General features: G+C 50.9%; 1 protein-coding gene across 2 annotated transcripts in view; it reads right to left on the reverse strand.

Moving 5' to 3' along the window:
* The window catches only part of IGF2BP1 (insulin like growth factor 2 mRNA binding protein 1), a 41199-nt gene extending 21220 nt beyond the window's left edge, over positions 1 to 19979 (reverse strand). The window contains exons 1-2 of one of the 2 annotated variants that reach the window (XM_011221826.3): positions 19480 to 19979; positions 18237 to 18297 (exon numbers count right to left, since the gene is read on the reverse strand). In XM_011221826.3, coding sequence (XP_011220128.1) covers positions 18237 to 18297; positions 19480 to 19654 — 236 coding nt within the window. In that variant the 5' untranslated portion in view covers positions 19655 to 19979. The remainder of the gene's footprint in view (positions 1 to 18236; positions 18298 to 19479) is intronic. The other variant, XM_002916827.4, reaches the window with a different exon arrangement.
* Between the last annotated feature and the right edge of the window lie 435 nt (positions 19980 to 20414).

The following is a 20414-nucleotide window of genomic DNA, read 5'->3' on the forward strand; positions in this document are numbered from 1 at the left end:
TGGTGATGAGCCCACTGGGGACTGGAAGGGGACAGGGACCCAGGGTTGAGAGGAGGGGACTCACAAATGATAGCCTTCAGAATGGGACCTCTGTGCAGGGCAGAATGCATCCGAGGTGCAAGGACTCCAGGAAAATGAAACCTGCCCCAGGGAGTGTTCTATTCCTCCTGCCACCCCCACAGCCCCAGGGGAAGGGACCTCACCTCTCTCTAGAAGGAGTTGTTCCTTTAAAACAGAGTGGGGTAAACCAGCGGAAGATGGGGGCAGTGGAAGGGAAGCAGCAACAGGTTTTGGAAATCTTGTCAAGCTTGGGGCCCCTGATCAAGAGTCAAACCTGGACTTTCATCTCGGCAGAGAACCAGGATTAAACTGGGATTTCCAGATTAGATCCTTCACCTCCTGCCCTCCCCCAGGCTGTGATTTTCAGACTAGCAGGCTCGTGTGGCCTTGGACAAATCCAACCTTCAACTCGCTGGACCTCAGTTTCTCATATGTGGGACACAAGGACCAGGATTGGTCTGTTTTACAAGGTCTGGTGTTCCCACACAGGGATCAACCCCGTCTACCTATGGGAAAAGGCTTTCTTTAATCTGAGGAATTTTCTGTGACCTGAAGGTCTTAAATAAGTGGTTCTTAACACCCCCCTCAACATATACACACACCTTTGTCGATACTTCGTTCCCATTAGGAATGTGATAAAAGCTAAGAACACTCTACACCAGAAAAGTGCCACCATTCTGCACACAATTTCAAGATCTCAGGAGTTAATGAAGACTTTGGAATCTATCCATAAATCCAAAGTTAAGACACCCTCCCACACATCTACCCATTTAACTTCATCCCAATGATGCCCCAGTCCTCACTCAAGCCTGCGGGCGGCTCCTTAAGCAGCTGGGAAGAAACTAACCCAAGGCGATGAGAACGGAGAAGCCTGGCTGGGGGCGGGGCTGGAGCTGTTGTTGCACGTCGGACAAGAGTGAGCAACAAAGGTTTCAAACCTGCAGACACACCGTGCTTGCTTTCATTCTCATCCACAGACAAGCTCACTATCGTGACTTGTCCCACGGTTTCTGTGGTCCAGCTGCTGTAGTCATTCATTCCACAGATTTTCTTGGCACCTATTAAGCACAGGGCCCGTGCTGTCCACACCACGGTAGCCACTAGTCACAGCTGGCTTTGGAGCCACTGAACTGTGGTTACTGCGACTGAGAACGGACTGCTTCTGTTTTAGGAGGGGTTTATATCATTCAACTTTTCCTCTGTAAAATCTGTGAAATCTAAATACTGATCGGGGGTGCCTGGTTGGCTCAGTGCGTTGAGCATCCCACTCTGCATTTCAGCTCAGGTCATGGTCTCGGGCTCCATGCTCAGCGCAGTCTGCTTGGGATTATCTCTCCCTCTCCCTCTGCCTCTGCAACCCCCCCCCCAGCTCCTGTGGACGCACTCTCCCTCTCCCTCTCTCAAATAAATAAATAAAATCTTTATAAATAAACAAAAAATAAAATGCTCATTGAATGTTTCCAGTGAAAACTCAGCATCTGAACTGGAATAGGCTCTAAGCATAAAATACTAAACACCGGATTCCTTATGACTTTGTACCCCCCCCCAAATAAAACCTCGTTATTACATTGACTACATGTTGAATTAATAATACTTTGAATTTCTAAGTTAATGTTAGAGTTAATCTTTTACATTATGTTCCCTCTTTTCTGACATAGCCATTAGAAAATTTCAAAAATTTTAAAAAGGAATCTAAGCAAAAAAAAAAAAAAAAAAAAAAAAAANAAAAAAGAAAGGAAAAAAGGAAATGTACTTACACATGCAGCTGTCAGTGCATTTTTTTTTTTAAGATTTTATTTATTTATTTGACAGAGACAGCCAGCGAGAGAGGGAACACAAGCAGGGGAAGGGGGAGAGGAAGAAGCAGGCTCCCAGCAGAGAAGCCTGATGTGGCTCGATCCCATAACGCCGGGATCACGCCCTGAGCCGAAGGCAGACGCCCAACCGCTGTGCCACCCAGGCACCCGTCAGTGCATTTCTACTGGATGGGGCTGCGCACTGTGCTACGGTGTGGAGCATAAGGTGATGGAGACAGGAATGCCTCCTGCTCTCAAGGAGCTGACAGTCCAGTAGGGGACCCCATTTGTTTGGGGATGGGAGAAGAGAATGGACAAGGTTAACTGGGGAGTAGAGGGGGGGCTCTCCACGGCATCCCTTTACAACTGGGTGATCCTGTTGACTCTTCAACAAGCGAGTCCCCCCCTCGCCCCGTGGCTGACGCTGGAGTAGAAGCCCCCTCCCGAAGCTGGCTCTCCTCCCAGTTTTTTCCAGCTGGAAGTCCCACATAAAAAGATGCCCTAAAGTGCCACCCTCCGCCTCTTCCATAAGATCACCGCTGACCCAGTCCTTCTTCCCCACCCTGCCTCCTTATCCCTATAGGGTGGAGAGGTGAAGAAAGTAATTGTCCAGGAAAGCCTCTGAAGGGGGCGGGCCTGGCACGCTCCAGGCATGGCAGTAGCTGAGAAAGGGGGCGGGGCTGGAGAGGGGAGGAGGAGCTGGCCCAATGCCCAGGGCTCCGTGCCAGGCTGATCCAGAGGCAGGGCAGCCAGACAGGCGGGCTGTCGGGTGGGCTGATGGGCAGGGTAGGGGCTGGAAAGGAAAACATGAGCCTACTGAAAGGTACAGGACCAGGCAGAGCAGACGCCACCGCCCAGGTAAATGCCAGGGTGTAGGAGGGGGGACTGGAGGGCAGGGACACCACTGCGATGTATCTGTGGTCCCATGAACATGGTCTTTTAAATGTATGTAGCACCCTGCACTGTCCCATGTGTGCTCGGACTCCTGTGCTAATGCTGGGGACAAGCAGAAAGGAGAATCAACTCTCCAGGAGACTCTGGGAGGAACCATACCTCCCCCCACCTCGCGCGCCACCTCTGGAAGGCTCTGTAACATGTTTAATATGCTCCCAGCCTCCCTAGAGGCAGGGACGCAGGTGGGGGGCGGGGAGGGGACGCTAGGCTGCTTACATGACTACGGATACACGCAAGTGTGCCCACGCACATGAACCCAGCACCACCAAGTTCCAGTGGAAGGAAATCAGATTCAGACACTGAGGCAGGAGAGGGGTAAGCCCCTCGAGCTTGAGAGGTTCCTCAACAGTCATCTTGTCTGCCGGCTGGAGAAACCAGCTCAGAAAAAAAGGAAAAGAGCCTTGGCGACGCTAAGGTCGAACCGGAACTCTCTGCTCCGGTCCCAGGCCGATGTATGCTCTTCCCCACCAAACCTTGCTGCTTTCTCTCTGACAGGAAGTGTTAACACAGCAGAAGCTTGTATAGCCCCGATGTCAGCAGCAGGAAAAATGCCCATATTCTGTATGGCTAACTGCGTGCCAACTGGCTTTTACTGCATGCGGCTCTAATTTGGGCACAGGGTTGAACTCACACAAGAGCTAACTATACTATAATACGGCTGGATGACTGTCAGAGAAACGTCAGCAGCGCAAAAGGATAGGCACCAAGAATTCCTGCAAGATTCCGTGTACGTTTAGGGAGAGGCAAGGACGCAAAGGTGAGACGTGGAGCAGGGAAGGCGCTACCCGGCATCAGCAAGCAGACCTCCAGGGTGAATACTTCTCAATTCACTCATCTCAGAAATAAATGGCTTGACAAGACAGCCCACGTTTTTTTGTAGCCCATCTGGGCAGCACCAGAAAGGAAGCCAAAACAGAAGCTCTGAGACGAGACAGTGGAGTTCTTTCCAGACAAATTTCAAGTCGGCCTGGGCCAACTGCCTCTCCCTCCCTCCACCTTGCTCCCTGCCTGGAACTTCGCTCTTTCACCTGAGTGGTCCCTAAGAGTGGAAGCCGGCCGCTTGAGCTCTGCAGGGTGAAGTGGGAGGAATGACAATCTGGATATGGGGACGTGTGGAGAAGCCTTCGGAATAAACCCAACTTGGGGAGACAAACGATAAAGAGGTGACCCAACTTGAGCAGTGCAGTCTTCCCGTGGAGGCAGCGATGGCGTGGGATCAGAAATGAACCGTTGCAGACATTATTCGCCATCCTTCTCAGGCTGCTAGTGAGAAACATTTACAGAATCTTCACGGGGGTGGGGGAGGGGTCTGATATACCCTGACAGGAAAAGGCAGAAGGGGGACTAGAAAGACATTCCTGCCCCAACCTCACCAGAAATGTTGGTTGAACTTCCCCCCCCCCAGTGGAGATGTCAGCATTTCCCCAGAAAGCTTAAGAGCCAAAAGGTCTGGCCCTCTGGGACCCAGAGACCTGGCTGAGGACAGAGCTGGCGCTCGGTGGAAAGCATCATGGGGCATGCCTCGGAAATTGAGAAAGGCTGTGTCTCTCCCTCAGGAGGGAATGGCAAGCTTGGAGAGCCCAGTTCAAGATAGGATTTTGCGGTGGAGCTCTCAGAAGCAAGGATAAGGAAACTAGACCAGCCTCAAGAGAAATCAGTCTTCAGCAACTCAATTCCCCATCGAGAAGAAAACCCTCTGGGACTTAGCATAATTCATGGAATTGACAGTGTTCCCCATGGAAGGCTGTGAATGTATCCCGGTATACATTAAAAATAATAACCGATCATCCTATTCGTGGAAAGGAGTGCTGGTTGTGTCCCCCCTGCACGGGATTAACCACCTCGAGGCATGTGTCCCCTGCAGCGGCCCGCAAAGACCTGTTGGTAGTCAGAAACTTCAGGAGGCTGGTGCTGTCTCTTCCTGGTGGGGTGGGGAGCTATCAGAACAACTCTCCTCGGACAGAGACACCCACCCCGAGTTCTGCCCTGCCTCGAGCAGGCACAGATGCCCTCACGGCAGGTCTTTCTCCGCAGCCCAGGGATGGCGTCCAGGAGTTGGCCCAGCACCTTCCAAGATGGTGCAGCAAGCAAGGTCTCAGGCACGCCAGGGGACCCAGGGTGGCCAGCAGGGCCTTCCGCCGCAGAGGGCCGCCAAAGCGGGGACAGGCAGGGCAACGGAGGAGAAAGAGGTGCCTGGGAAGGGCGGCAGCAGCTGAGGGTGGGGGAGGGCTGGCAGCAGCTGGGGGGAGGAGGGGAGCCCTCATGAACGGGCAATTGAGAAGGCCTGAGCAGCTGAGCGGCCGCGCTGGCGTCGCCGGGCCTGCGCCCCACGCGGGCGGCCCCTTCCCCCAGCCCCTCACCTCGCCCAGGGAAAGCTGAGCGCGCGGCCTCCCACCCCAGCCGCTGGGTGGGCCGCGTCGGCAGAGCTCAGGGAGGGGGCAGGCGATGCCCCCCGGGCCCCCCCTTCTCTGCCGCAGGCTCAGCAGTCTAGAATGTTCTGCCGCCAGCACCCCCTCGGTACCCCGACTCGTTCGGAGCCGGTCCCGCCGGGCCCAGGGGGCCCTCGGCTCCCCGGCGGGGCCCAGAGGGGGGAGGGGATAAGCGCCCCCGGGCTGCCGGGTGGGGGTGGGGACAGGACTTTGCCCTTTGTCTCTCTCTCCAGAGCCACCGGCCGAAACCCGACCCCATGAGCGAGCCAGGCAGCCAGCGAGGGGCAGGCTCCCCCTCCGGGGTCCTTTAGTAAATCCAGACCCGACCTCCCTGTGGTCAGGGCTGTGACTGAGGTGGTCCTGTGGGGGAGGGGGCTTCCCGCCTGCAAACAGGCCTGCAAGCATTTAAGTGGGAACCGGTTGGGGGTAGGGGGCCGGGAGAGGGCTGGAAGTGGGGCCGCAGAAGCTGGAGGGGAGAAAATGGCCCGGGAGGCGGCATTCCTTAGAGACCTTGGCCGGGCTGCGGGGAGGAGAGGAGGCAGGACCGGGCCAGGGAGGCCTCCCACTGAGAAGGCAGGAACTGAGGCCCGCGAGTGGGCTGGGCTGGGCCGGGGGCACCGAACGCAGGGGACTTCCGGGCCTGAGGAAAAAAGACCCTCTTCCCGAGGCGTCCTGGGAGCCTCCTCAGAAAAGTTACCATCTAAGAGTCATATCCTCCCTCCCATGCAGAGTAGGGCATTTGTCTGGGGGTGAGAAGGACCTTCTTTGTCTGCCCTCCTGGGTTATCATCAGTAAATGATAATCTTTTTTTTTTTTAAAGATTTTATTTATTTATTCAACAGAGATAGAGACAGCCAGCGAGAGAGGGAACACATGCAGGGGGAGTGGGAGAGGAAGAAGCAGGCTCACAGCAGAAGAGCCTGATGTGGGGCTCGATCCCACAACGCAGGGATCACGCCCTGAGCCGAAGGCAGACGCCCAACCGCCGTGCCGCCCAGGCGCCCCAGTAAATGATAATCTTATTCATAACTCACATTTACAAAGTCCTTCTTTTCACCCGCACCTCCTATGAACCCAGAACAGCGACAAGAGGTTGATTTGAGCCTCTGAACCACCAAAGAATGAGATTTTTAATTGCCATTCTACAGTTCAAAAAAGAACAGGCTCAGAGAGGTTAAGTGACTAACCCAAGGTGACACGAGCCAGCAAGCGAGCTGGCTGCACGAAGCCTGCCTGCTCCCTCTGCCTCTCAGCGAAAAGAAGGTAGCTGGGTTCTTGCTTCTCAGAACCAAACATAAGCTATGAATTATGACACCGTAGGCTTGTAACAAAGGTGAATTCTTTGTCCCTTCCTCCTGGGGGGTGGTGGGGGTGGGAGAAGCAGCATCTCAATCCCTGCCCCTTCCCCCAGCCTCCTATGTTCGCTGGGGTTGAACCCAAACAAAAGGGGAGGGGGGTGTACCAGCCAAAAGCTCCAGCCCCTGTGCCTGCCAGAACCCCAAAGGATGGAGGCCCTTATAACTCAGAATACCTAGCTCATTTGACTGGATTTCTGGAGATGCAGATGTTGCAGATGAGGAAACGAGGCTCAGGAAAAGATAGGGACCCCAGATCCCACAGTTTACCCATCTGGGGAAACAGCAAGCTGAGGCTGATCCCTGAACTTTAACACCACTCAAGTCCTTCTCCACTTTGCTCAGCTCCCTCTCTGTGGGTCTTTTTCGTTCTAAAGTAGAATCCCCATTTCCCATCTTAGCTGCCCAGACAAGAGGATAATTTTCTGGGTTTTTTTAACCACTGAAGATTGCCTGAAAATCCCAACAGTGAGAGGAAAATAAAATGCAAAGCATTTAAACATTAAAGCATAAAGCACCTGGGGAAGGAGGAGGCTCAGAACATGCTGGGCGTGTTTTTATCTGCTAACCTTACTTATGTTCTGCCCCCCAGAAAAGCTCAAGATAAGATTCAATTTCTTTGAAGGTCAGAGGATCACCTGTTCCCACCTTCTAAGAGAGCTCAGCCTTCGGTGGAAAGGCTTGGGTTTGAATCCCAGCACGACTACCTGTTCAAGGCGCTGACCCTGGCTAAGCGACTTCACCCGCTCAGAGCTTCAGCTTCTCCTGTAGAAGGAAGACACTTGCCCGGGGCTCTTCATGAGGATTCAGGAAGTCGCACTGCTCAGATGCGACGGAGATACTCAATAAATGCTCATCTTTTGACCTGAGTCACCTCGAACAGAGCTCTGGGGCCAAGAAGATGCTCTCTAAGGGAAATAAACAGAGATGCCTGCCCTACCTGCCAGAGGGCCTCACTACAATGCCACCCGTCTCTTCCAGATGAACCGTCTTCCCATCAGCATCTCCCTGTCGATCCATCATGCTCTCCTTAATCCACTCCTATTTTGTCCGCCTGTCCTCCAAAACACAGCTTGGCTCCCTCGAAGCCTCCCTCCTCTATTTTAGCCCCTGAGGTTGTGTCCCTCCCATTTTAATACTAGTCTCTTGGCCTCTGCTGTCCCACAGCTTTTCCTGGATCTAAAGTGAAAATGCTGGAGGGCAGAGAGTTTTATCTTGCACCTCTCTTGTGCAGCTCCCTCTCTCAACCCTTGTCTCTCTCCCCCACTCTAAAAAAGACCCAGGGACGCCTTGACAGCTCCGTTGTTAGGACTGCCTTTGGCTCAGGTCATGATCCTGGGGTCCTAGGATCGAGTCTCGCCTCGGGCTCCCTGCTCCGCGGGGAGCCTGCTTCTCCCTCTCCCGCTCCCGCTCCCCCTGCTTGTGCTCTCTCTCTCAGTTAAATAAATAAATACAATCTTTAAAAAAAAAAAAAAAAAGGACCCAAGAGTGCTAAATAAAAACCCAACAGGGGCGCCTGGGTGGCACAGCGGTTAAGTGTCTGCCTTCGGCTCAGGGCGTGATCCCGGCGTTATGGGATTGAGCCCCACATCAGGCTCCTCCGCTATGAGCCTGCTTCTTCTTCTCCCACTCCCCCTGCTTGTGTTCCCTCTCTCGCTGGCTGTCTCTATCTCTGTTGAATAAATAAATAAAATTAAAAAAAAAAACCAACAAATAATTAGTGTTAAGGCAAGAGGGGGTCAGGCAAAGGCTCCCGTATTTATGGAAGGATAAAGCGGTAACTGCCATGTAGGAAAAAGCAAAACTGTCAATGGTCTGAGTACCACTAGAGGGAGGGGGGGATGGGGAGTTAGTTTACTGGGTACAGTTTCGGTCCCACAAGATGAAAAGAGTTCTAGAGATGAAGGCAGTGATGGCTGCACAACAGAGGGAATGTTCTCCAGAACCGAGTGGCGTGCTTCATGCTTACAGTAGTAAATGTCATGGTAGGTATGCCTCACCACATAAAATTATTTAGATATTTAAGAGGTATTTAATTAACTGAAATTATTTTAAAATACTAAAAATTATTTCTAACTTAGGGGCGCCTGGCTGGCTCGGTTGGTAAAGCACGCCCCTCGACCTTGGGGGTTGTTACAGTGGAGCCCCAGGCTGGGCGTAGAGATTACTTCAAAATAAAATCTTATAAATAGGGGCGCGCCTGGGTGGCTCAGCCGTTAAGCGTCTGCCTTCAGGGCTCAGGGCGTGATCCCAGAGTCCTGGGATCAAGCCCCGCATCAGGCTCCTCTGCTGGGAGCCTGCTTGTTCTTCTCCCACTCCCCCTGCTCGTGTTCCCTCTCTCGCTGGCTGTCTCTCTCTCTCTGTCAAATAAATAAAATCTTTAAAAATAAATAAATAAATAAAATCTTATAAATAAATAAGTAGATAAATAATTTTAACTTACAAATTTTTTTTTTAAATTTTAATTTAAAATTCTCTTAAAATACTAAGGAGCAAGTTTTAAAATCTAAAAGCTCCTGGAGGAAAATGAACTGAGAAGTTGTATTTCCTTCCATCTGCACTGTAAGTCTAGTCTTTCACTTGTCCTTCATGGTATTACCAAGACCTGGCAGAGGCCGTGGCTCGAAGCAGCAGACTCTGAGCACATACAAACGAGTGGGTGACCGTACCGGGCGGGGGTGAGCCAACACACTGCCAGAGGTCCACTTCACAGCAAAATGCGAGAGCGATCGTACCCGTCTGTACCATCTTGCTCAATATTTTCTTATGTGGAATTCGGTTGTAAGTATGTTCTTTTTAAAATCCTTCCTCCCCCCTGCAAAAATGGCTAATGTCTGACTGGCAAAGCCCCCCCTACACACACACCCCCAAGCTAAAGTGGCTGCCGATGGGATGTTTTGAAGAGAGCAAAGGAGCCTGACCCTACAGGCTCCATTCTTCCTCCAGTCAGAAGTTTAAATTTAGCAAACTACTCGTTCAAGATAGTCAGCGAGGGACAAGCATAGGAAAGTGAAAGAAAGATTATCTCAGAGAGACGCAGGGTGCTTGGGAAGATCGCCGTGTTCCACCTGCCTGCCCCCGGCTTATTCTGGAAAGGTATCACGCTACCCTAGTCTGAACAGAAAGCAGCAGCAGCTTTGAGCCAAGTGGTAATAACCACAGGCAGGAAAACCCTCTAGATAAAATAACTACAGTGAGCTGGAGTTTCCCTTCTTTTACATTCAACAAGAAGGTGCTGGTGTAGACACTCGACATAAGGGGTCCAGAGAGTATCTTCTGAATACTGCTGCCCCCCCCCCCCCGCCCAGCCAACATCCTCTGTCTAGTCCCTGCTCAGAACACACTGGCTGCGGCCACCGACTGCTTGGTCTGCAAAGGATCATCTCTACTCTTTAATTTAGGGTTCTGTCTCCGAATCTTGCCAAAGCCAACTGCTCTATTCCAGTCGGACTTCTCCTCCCAAGAAACTGAGAGATCCGAAGGAGGAAGGAGAATAAATATTTCTAGCTCTGAACAGACATCCTCACCAAGTTTACTCCACCCGGCAGCCCCCACTGGAGTTCCTGTCTCCCCTCATTTTGTCCTCTTCATCTTCAGAATACCTCCTGGGAAGCTGAGGAGCCCCAAGCAATCCCAGATGCCACTCCAGAAAAGAGGCAACACACGTCATTCCGCACAAACTAATTGTAAAACCCTTTATAGTAACTGATTAAAGTCACAAGCCTGTTAAAGGGCCAAAAGCCACATCCGGATTGGAAGCCCTTCCTCTCCCCACCCCACTGAGAGAAGGTTCAATCCTCAGTCCCTAGACTGAGATTTCGAAAGGGAAAACAGGTCTGTGCGAGTGGGTGTGTGTGCACCCTTTCAGCAGGAAGGCCCCAAGGGAGGAAGTGGACGACAAGGTGGGTTCTCGTTCCACTCCAAGGGCCTGGGGAAAGGGAGGCCACTGGGGCTTTGCCCTCCTCCGAGGGGAACAGCGTGTGTGTGGTCACTTCCTGGGCACCCAGTATCCCCGACTCCTGAACGGCTACCTTGTCAGCTTACCAAGAGCTGAACATCAGGGCAAACATGCCCATCTCCCACCAGGTGGGGGACGCTGCTCTCCTATCTCCCTTCCTCTGACCCCCAAGGACTCACAGTCCCCTTCATCCTGAATCCTTCTAATACTTACCTCATTTCAGAAGGAAGGTGGTTCCTCTCTCACCAAGGTCCCTACCCTACATGCACCTTTCACAGTAGCCCCCAAGTATGAAATTTCGCCTGGCCTGGGTTCATGGCATCAACAACAGAATATAGGGCCCACTCCCCTGAGGGACGGTCCGCGGTAGCATTCTCCACCACGCTTGCGCCATCTCTTCAAGTCTCCTGTCTGACAGGATGGGGTCCATAACGCAGGGGGATTGGGGGGATTGCCCTGGTGAGCTTCATCTCCCTCTCCCAAAAGGTGGCTTTTCCTTTCAACGTGCAGGTTATCAAAGCACCCTACACGTCAGTCCCCTTCAATATGCCTATCCGTCACGGTTCCATATACATACACGCCAAAGTCACAGGATTCAACCCCTACCTACTGCCTCAGACACATGCCCCAAGCTGCCGCCGTCCAAAGACAGAGGCAGAGAGGTCCGTATCTAAAACGAATAATAGCAATAATAAGTTCATGTGTAATAACACCAGTTGACAGTTACAGAAATCGAGATTTAAGAAGAGAAACTTCTGCAAGTTTCAGTCATTGCCTGGCTCCGAAGCTCTTGTTTTTAAACACTGAGCTCTCCAGAGGGACCTTTCCCACGGTAAAGGGGGTAGGATGAGGCATCTAGGGTAGGTCAGGAGCCCCTGGCCTCATAGAGCTTCCTCTCTCCTTGAGCCTCAGGAGTTCAGAATGATTTCTGCCCCCCCCAGCTCCTGCTGCCAAAGAACTCAGACCCTACAAACAACCTTTAACAAAGAACAATTCTTTTCCCGAATCCTGATTTCTCCTCTTGAAGATTCTAACTACATCCAATCAACTCAACTATCCAATCAAATTTCACTCAGACTTAACATTTTCCATTTCAAGTGGTCAAAACATCTGGATGAAGGACTAACTGTTCAACTGAAACTCAAAATGAATAAAAATTGAAGTTCTCCTTCACCGTCTTCTCCTACAGAGACTAGAACCCACGGAACAGACATGGCGTGGCAAAGAGATCCTCCACTTCTCCCGTCTCCTCTCAAAGAGAGAGGTCTCCACACCCCTCCCTTAAACTATGAGCAAAATTCACACCCATCCGTCCTGACAGGTCCCTTATGTGCCTTTCGCCACCAAAATGCCACTTGTCTAATAATCAGACTTGTCCGTAGGGGTCTTGCAAACACCATGACACACCAGTCAAAAATTCTTCTCATCACCCAGCTGTTTGCTCTGTATTTCACTCAGAAGCAGTTCACTAATGGTTCGCCATGCTCTGTGCTCTCTGCCTTACAACCAGAACACCAAATTCTGGAAGACTGGACTTCTGCGATAGGACGGGGGGGGGGGGGGGGGGGGGGCAGTCTGTATACAGTCACATTTCAGTGTTTTGCAATCAGGTTTTTCTCCAACCGCATTAAAATGAGGAGGTCCAAACCGACTTTTCTCCTGTGATTTGCCCATGATCCACATGCACTGTATCTCAGTGGCCTGTGTTCAGGGTAAAAGCTTGTTCGAGCCTGTTGTGCCTTCATTCTTCGACTATTTATTGCAAACCTACTAGCTGCAAATCGGCCTTACAAAGCTGGCTCGCCCTGTTCCAGAGTGGGATGACCCCTCCCACTCACTAGAAAAGGACACAGTCCCCTCGGAACAAAATCTGAGGGGACATCCAAGCTCTTCTATGGGAATGGGGTTAGCCACCTGGGGCCTGAGCATCTTCCTGCTGGGGCGCCTTCCTTGCAATGGTGTTACCCCAGCCGCTCCCCTCCCCGTGATCTTTGGCTAGCCAAATCACACTTTCATCACTAACCGAAAGGGCATGCACTCTCTGGTGTGCACGTTTTTTGAGACCTTTGCTTGCTTTTGTTTTGACCGGCATTTTAAAAGGTGTGGGCTAGGAGGGGAAGTGCGCTCAGCACAGGTGGAAATGGTGTGCCAATCTGACATTCACAGGGAGCCAGACACTGGCTGGGACGCTGAGAAAACTCTTCCATCCAAGCCCAGTCAGTGGCCCGCTGGAGGACCTGTGGTGTCTCTTTTACAGCACGATTAAACCCACCCTAGAACCTCTGGTTACTATTCCCCCCCCACCTTGTTATTGTCTCGGGACCTGCAGACAGGCCACTTACTAAAGAGTACTGGACCCTGTTAACTCTTCCAGCTCTGTGCCCCGTGGCCAAGGGGCCTCAGCTCCGGGGAGAGGGCGCCCACGACGTGCACCTCCATTTTCTCTCCACCTCTCGTCCTCTTTTCTCCTTACCCCTTCCTTCTTCCCCACCCTCCCCACCCAGCCCTCTTCACGCCGCCGCCTTGGCCTTTAGCTTGTGCCTTCGAACGCGAAGGTCCGCGCCCCCAGCCGGGGAACGCTCCACGTGGGCGAGGTCGGGGATCTGGGGCTCTCGGGACCCAGGCGGGGCTGTCTGCCGTGCGCCGCGGCCGGGGGGTCTCGGGGACCCCGGGAGAGGCAGCCCTGCCGGGAGCCCCGGGCCTGCGGGGGGCCCGCGCGGAGCGGGATTGCGGGGCCGCCGGGGGCCGCAGCGGGGGGAAGGGTCAGGGCGGCCGGGCGGGCGCGGGCTCTCCAGGAAGCGCCGCCAGCGCCGCCGCGACTTTCTCTGCTTTTTGAAAAGGGGAAGGGAAAGGCAGGCAACTCCGACAGCAGCAGGAGCCGCGCCCCACGCCCAGTCTCCCAGCCGGCTTCTAAAGCTGCTGTCTGCGACCCCCTCTCTCCCGTGGGTCGCTGTGCGCCCCCAGCCGCTGCTCTTTAAAAGGGAAGCGGGAACTCCACCCCAACCCCCATCTCCCTCTCCCTCTCTCTCTCTCTCTTTTTTCCCCCGTCTGGAATTTCCAACCCAGGACTAACTCGTCTGATTTCTCCAGTCTCCCCCGCTGCTTTTTCCCTCCTCGTTTCTCTCCCTAACACTCCCATCCCAAATTCTAAGCTGCACTTTCTGGAAGGCATTAGCCACATTTTAAGAATCTTTAAAGAGAATGGGGAGCGAACAAGACGGATATCAAATCTTAACAGCTGGCAAAATGTCTGTTCATACATTTATTCTAAGGACACCACCACAACTACCCCAGACAAAAACCAACAGAGATATAACCAATGTCTGTCTTCAACAAAAAGATCCCCCAATTTCACACAGCACTTGCCGGTCTCCCCCCTTTTCACTCAACTAAACCTGATCTGAAATTTTTAAAAATATTTTAAAACTGTACACTCACTAGCCTATCTCAATGGTATCTTTGTCAACTGGCTGTTAGACATGGAAGTTTATATGGAATAAACCCTTAAAAACTAAGCCTTAGAAGTACCCAAACTCATAAAATAGATTCAAATGACATATATTAAGGTAATTTAAAAAGATTACAAGCTCAGAACCCTTGAATCAGGATTCTTCCAATGGCTAATGTCATGTATTTCATCTCTAAAGCATAATTAAAAGAATGCTTTGGCTCCTTTTCCACCAAACGCTGTGCCATTAAAACTTTACATTTGGAACAGTTAACTATACTTTGAATAAATTAGTCATGGGAATTACAAGTCTTCCCCTCCTTTCCCCCTTGGTTCTCCCATCTGAGAAAGCATTAGAGTAAAATTTCATCTTTCTACTTCGGGTCAGAAGATAAAGGGTTCTAGAAACCCATCACTCTTTCAATGGACAAATACCACTGTCCTTTAGGACAGCATCTTGAAATGCTGTGCACTAAATGATAACAAGGTAAAGGATTCTCTAGCAGCGAAGAAAACATAACTTATGAATTTGTCAGATCTATCTACTTTCTAGGTGGAAATTAAAATGTGAGTGAACTGATTTCCAACTTCCCTCTGAAGAGTGCAGAAAAACATAAGAATCAACCATTTTTAAATTTATTTAAAGGCAAAAGAAGAACCTAATATTAATAAGAAAACCTTTTACTGAAAGCCTTATAAACTGTTTCCACTTTAATCTTCCTCGTTGAGTACAGGTCAGATGTATCTTTCAACTACAACCGCTAAAGTAAAAGTGCCTGAAATTCCTCCCGCTCTAGTCCTTTTTACTCCTTTGTTGTTTTTTTAAGATATTCCCTCGCTTCTTAGCCCCCCTGATTATAATTCATTTTCAGCCCCTCAGAACAACTTTCATTAAAGACAAGTCCATTTCTGAAGGCAAAATCTTTTTGCTTGTTTTGAAAACATTCAGTGAGCCAATGACTTCAGAGCAAATCACTTAAAATTAAAAATCATATTTTTGCCACTTACAAGACAGCCCTTCACACGGATTTTCAAAACTGCTCACTTTAGGAAATTAAAACTGTAAAATCAGAATAAAGTTTAAGCACTTTCTGAGAGTTCTCACACTTCTATGGCTCTGACACAAAAGTCTTTTTTTTTAAATACTTGGAAAATTAAGATAGAGGATGTAGCCCACCTCGTTTTAAGTCAGCTTAGAGAAAAAAAACCATTAACCTGCCTAAGAAAATTAGTCTTTTAAGTCAGACCCATCATGCAGAGAAATACAGTACATCTCTTGCATTTTTTTCTTAACAGCAACACCTTTTATTTTGATGACAGCAGATGAGAGTAGGTCTGCTATCTTTAGGGTCACATTCCTCTAGAAAAAGGCACACACAGTGGCAAATGAAACAGAAGTTTAATTCCTTTCAAAAGTAAGTCAATTCTCAAAATAAACAAGTCTAAGATGGGACCCCCCCCCTTACCTTAACTACTCTTACGTCTCTCAGAATAACACACATGTACAAACCCCTTCCACAACTGTTTTAAAAATGCTTTTGGCTTTTCCCCTTTGTCCTAGTATTTGACAGTGAATATAAACAAATTCTCAACCAAAAGCCAAATCTGTTGGCCAAAATTCCAACACTGTCTGAAAGAGGTCTTGGGAAGGTGGGAGAAATTTAATATCATCCATTTTAAAATTTCAAATGAATGTTTTCAGTTTAAATGCATAGCACTCAGTCTCTTGGGTTCTTAAAAAGGTACAAATTATATCTATCAAATAGACACAAAGTTAGAACAAAATAAATTAATACTTCAAAATCAGAGGCTGTGAAGGTAACTGCTGTAATATTCCCTTTTGTTTGATCCCCCCTCTAAAAAGCAAAAAACAATCAAACAAAAAACAGGAACACTTAGGTGGTTAGATTTTTATGAATCTCATAGAAATGTTTAAAGTCGTAACTCATTTGGAACTGAGTGCATCAAGAAGTTACTTCTTTTCTATTTCTTTAAACAATGAAAACAAGAGTATATACATAAAAATACATATGCACAGTCGTTCATTTCGCTTAACATACATTAGTTATAGTTAATTAACTAGTTCCTGTTCTATACATCCATGAGATAGAAAAAGCCAGTAACAGACCAACTGAAGAGACAGTTTTCAGACAGACTCAAAACACATACCACAAAATGCTTCCTTCAAAGAACACAAAATGATAGAGCAAACTTACTTCATGAAAACAAACTTTTTTTAAATCCTAAAACTTCAAAAATTGATTCATTCTAGAAAAATGAAGTGCCTTCTCAACCACCCCACAGACACACGCGCACACACACACACACACACACACACACAGACACACACACACACAAACTGACTCAGTGTTTCTGCTCAAAAAATTATTTCAGGGAGGGGGAGAACACACAAAAGATGGAATTTAATAGGGATGTGGAAAGGAAGATTTTGTACCCACTCTTCTCACAAACCCCACCCCTTCCCAACTCAAAAGCGCCCTAAGTAATGCATTTTGGAGGGAACAAGAAGGAGCCTAAAAATGGCTTGAAAGCAAGCAGATGGCTTAGGGGGAAATATCCATACATACAGAGCACCATGGAAATTAAAATATAAATGTTTTGGGTCCCATTTCATCACATTTTGCTATTTCTCTTGCTTTCACTTCATTCCCTTTAAAATTTAAACCGCACATAAGGGCAAAAGGAAAAAAATCCCACATATGTCAGAATTCCAATTATTCTGGTCATTTCTCATCAACATGTTTCAAACACTCAGCTCTCAGTTCAAATATCCACAATCTTCTCAATAAATCTACCGGTGTCAGTATGTTTCTCTCAGTCCCATCTCCAGGAAATGTTTCAAAATAATAAGACTTTTTTTTCTTCCTTCCGATTTTATTGCCTCTTTACTCCTAACTCTAACTGCCTTTCCAATAAGAGTATCTGAAGCACTTGAGATTCAATCACAGGCTCTATAAACATAGTTACAAGCCCTATTGATCAGCTATACATACAATAGTTCTAAGTTACTTAAAATATCTTAAGCTAAACCCACTGAACAGATTTTTATCTCACTTAAACTTTACAGTTAAACTTCACAGGCTCAAAAAAAAAAAAAAAAATACAGAGCCGCCCACCTCCACCTTCCCACCCAGAAAAGGCCAGGATTATTCTAAATGCAGCAAGTTTCCAGTTGAAATGAGGGGGAGAACACACCTAGGGAGGGGAAGGGGGCACAGGAAGATCAAAGATTTCCTGGGGGCTGCAACAGGAGGGAAGATTCTGCACTGTCAACATGTTTATAAAGTCGGATTTGAGAAACCAGAAAAAACTCTGCCCCTATACTTCCCAGCCAGAGTTCAATGAAAGATATGAAATCCACCATGAATCAGATTTGGGGATAACATGATAGAGGTACCCCACTTCTCTTAAATGAGAATAGAAAGGTATTGGGACACACACTCTCTCTCTCTCACTCTCTCTCCCTCTCTCTCACTATTCATCCAGGGAGTTCTAGACCCTCCAAAGAGCCCCAGCTCACAGCCTGAACACAAAGCTCTCACCCCAGATGGTCCCCTTGTAACAATGGACTGAAGGAGTGGGGGTGGGGGGGCTCGGAAAGGATAGCACAGCCAAAGCATATTCTTTGCAAAATCCTGTTGGGAGGGGACGACGTGTGATGTGAGGGACTAGGGGTAGGGGTCTGGAAAAAAAAAAATGCCCTTGCCTGTTGCAGAAATATACATAAAGCACAAACATAAGGGAATTCTTTTGGGGGCAGAAACTCATTCCACTTCCCTAGGAAGTCGAAGGGGACCCCCCCAATCCACTTAAGAATTATGCTAAAGGATGGGTGGGGGGAAAAAAGAGAAAGGGAGTCCCGCTGGAAGTTGAAGAAATGTCCAGGAGTTGGAACTCTTCAAAGATTTTTAGCTTCCCCACAAAAATGGCCCCACACACACCTTGAACAAACTCCACAAGGTTTCTCTATTGATTTTTCCCCTTTTACTTCTCCAAATACCATCTCTCGGCCCACCCCAGCCCCGGCTTATTTTTTACAAGCTGTAAACCACCCATTACAAGATCTTAGCCAATCTTCCCTCCCTGCCCCCAACATCCGGAGTTGGGGGTGGGAAGGCCAGTAATGGGTTTCTTCCACTGGAGACACTATGGACCCCTTAACACAGTCTCTAAGCGCCCCCAGGTTGCCTCCCTTCTCAAAGAGCCCTTTCCTACCTTTGTTTTTTGGGGACCGAGTGTTCAATCTCTAGGCGTTTTCCTTGCAATTCGACTTTCCCTAAAGGTTAAAAAAAAAAAAAAAGCAATATGAGAGCTGGAACAGGGGTGGGGGGTGGATAACAAGACGAAGAGGGTAATTCAGGAGTTCCTGGGATCTGAGTGAGATCTGCCTAGGAATCCAGGCAGTGGGTTCCGTGGCCAGACGCGAAACGGTCGCTCTGGGAATGGTGGAATCTATAAATTCGTTATTGTGTTTTGTTAATTTTCGTCTTGTTCTGTTCTCTCACTGAGGCTAGCTGGGTAGTGGGTGGCTCTGGGAGGCCGACCTGGGAGTGGGGCGACCTGGGCGTTTGTGTGGGCGGGCTGCCTACTCGGCTCCCAGAGGTGGGGAAGCGGGGCCGGGAGAGAAAGGGCTCCCCGTTGCTCCCGAAGTGTGTTGCGGGGGAGGGGTGCAGAATGAAACTTTAGTTTTCTATCGAGCCGCGGAGAAGGGCTCCGGGCGGCGGGGGCGCTCACCTGTCGGGGCCGGTGGCGAGCAGAGGCCTTGGGGGAGCGGAGCCGGGGCCCCGCGGGGAGGGTCCCCGGCGGCCGCGGCGCGCGCCTCTCGGCCCAGCCTGGGCGTCTCGGGAAGCAGCAATGGCGACCCGGCGCCGCCGCCGCCGCGCCACCCCGCTCACGCCCCACTTTCAAATCAAAATGGCTCAAGCCCAGGCCCTGGGCGGGAGGCGGGACCCCCTTCCTCTCCGGCCCTGCCCGAAGGCTGCAGTCCCCACTGGGCACCCGGGAGATCGGGGACGGAGCGGGGACCTCTTCCCCGCCTGGAAAGGCCTAGGGCGGAGAAAAGGGAGCTGGGGGTGTTCGCGCTGGGGGGTCGGGGGGTCCAGCCTCGGATAGGGAGGGGCGGGCATGGAAATAAGGCCCAGACGGGGGCCGCCTGAGTGGGGACCCCCAATGGGGCCCCCGCCCCGTCGGTGGGGGGTAGGGGCGGCCTTACTAAAGCCTCCAGCTTCTGCTCTGGGGCTGGGAGGAAGGGGTGAGGGGGTCCGGGATATTTCCGCGCGAGGAGCGAGTGGGGGGATGGAGGGGGGCGTCGAAGGAGGTGGGCGGAGGGTCGATGGCGAGGCCAAGCCCCGCAGGCCGGAGCGAGAGAGGAGTTGGCGGGCAAGGAGAGAAGAGGAGCAGGTCTCCGTTGTTCGGGGATTTCGTTGAGGCTTTTCCGGGGAGGTGGGTGCACTCTTACCGGAGAAAGTTTCGATGGCCTTCATTGCCCAGTGCTCGTCGGGGCAGTCCACGAAGGCATAGCCCGACTTGACCAAGAACTGGCCGCTGTAGGAGATCTTGTGCTCCGCAAACACTTTCTCCAAGTCCGCGGGGGTCACGCTCTCGTTGAGGTTGCCGATGTACAGCTTGTTCATGGTGGCGGTCTCGGGGCGGGACGCGGTCCCTGGCAAGGCCGAGCGGGCGGGCGCGGGCGGCGAGCCTCCTAGGCCGAGAGGCGGGAGGCCGGCGGCAGCAGCCGCAAACTTTCTTTGCACCCCACCCCTGAAGTTGTCCCGAGCCCGCGGCGGGGAGGGCGGCCTGAGGGCGCGCAGAGGTCGCGGGAGAGTTCGGAGAGGCCCGGGAGAAGTGCCCGCGGCGCGCTGGGAGGCGGACGACGCGGCGCTGCTCCTTCCCTTCTGTCCGAAACCCCTCCGAGCGGGCTGGTGTGTCACGTTTCTCCGCGGCCGCCCTGGCGCCGCCTCTAAATAAAATCGACTTGAAAAAAAATGGAGCGGAAAAAAAAAAAAAAAAGGCGAAGCCACGTGGTGAAAGCCCCCACCCACCCAGCTCGGGAAGACCCCCGACGCCTCTGGGCCCATCGGCCCTCCGGCCCGGACCAGCCCACCAATCTCCAGCCCGGGGGGGTAGGGGGGCATTCAACACACACCCCCGGAGGAAACAGGGCGGTGGGGGCTGCGTTCCCGAAGCTCTACTTGCCCCCTCCCCCTTGGCAAGAATCTGGCCCCTAGGGAGGCGCCCCGCCCCCACCCATCCCCCTACCCCGGCCCCGGCTGGGGGAGGGTGGTCGGGCCCAGAATCTCCCACCTCTTTATGGGTAAAACGTACGGTTATTTTTTATTCGTGTGGTGGCTGGGGGGAGAGTTTGCCCACCCTACCCCGGTTAACTGCTAGCGA

The sequence above is a fragment of the Ailuropoda melanoleuca genome, chromosome 13 (genome assembly GCF_002007445.2).
Source record: "Ailuropoda melanoleuca isolate Jingjing chromosome 13, ASM200744v2, whole genome shotgun sequence".
NCBI lineage: Eukaryota > Metazoa > Chordata > Mammalia > Carnivora > Ursidae > Ailuropoda > Ailuropoda melanoleuca.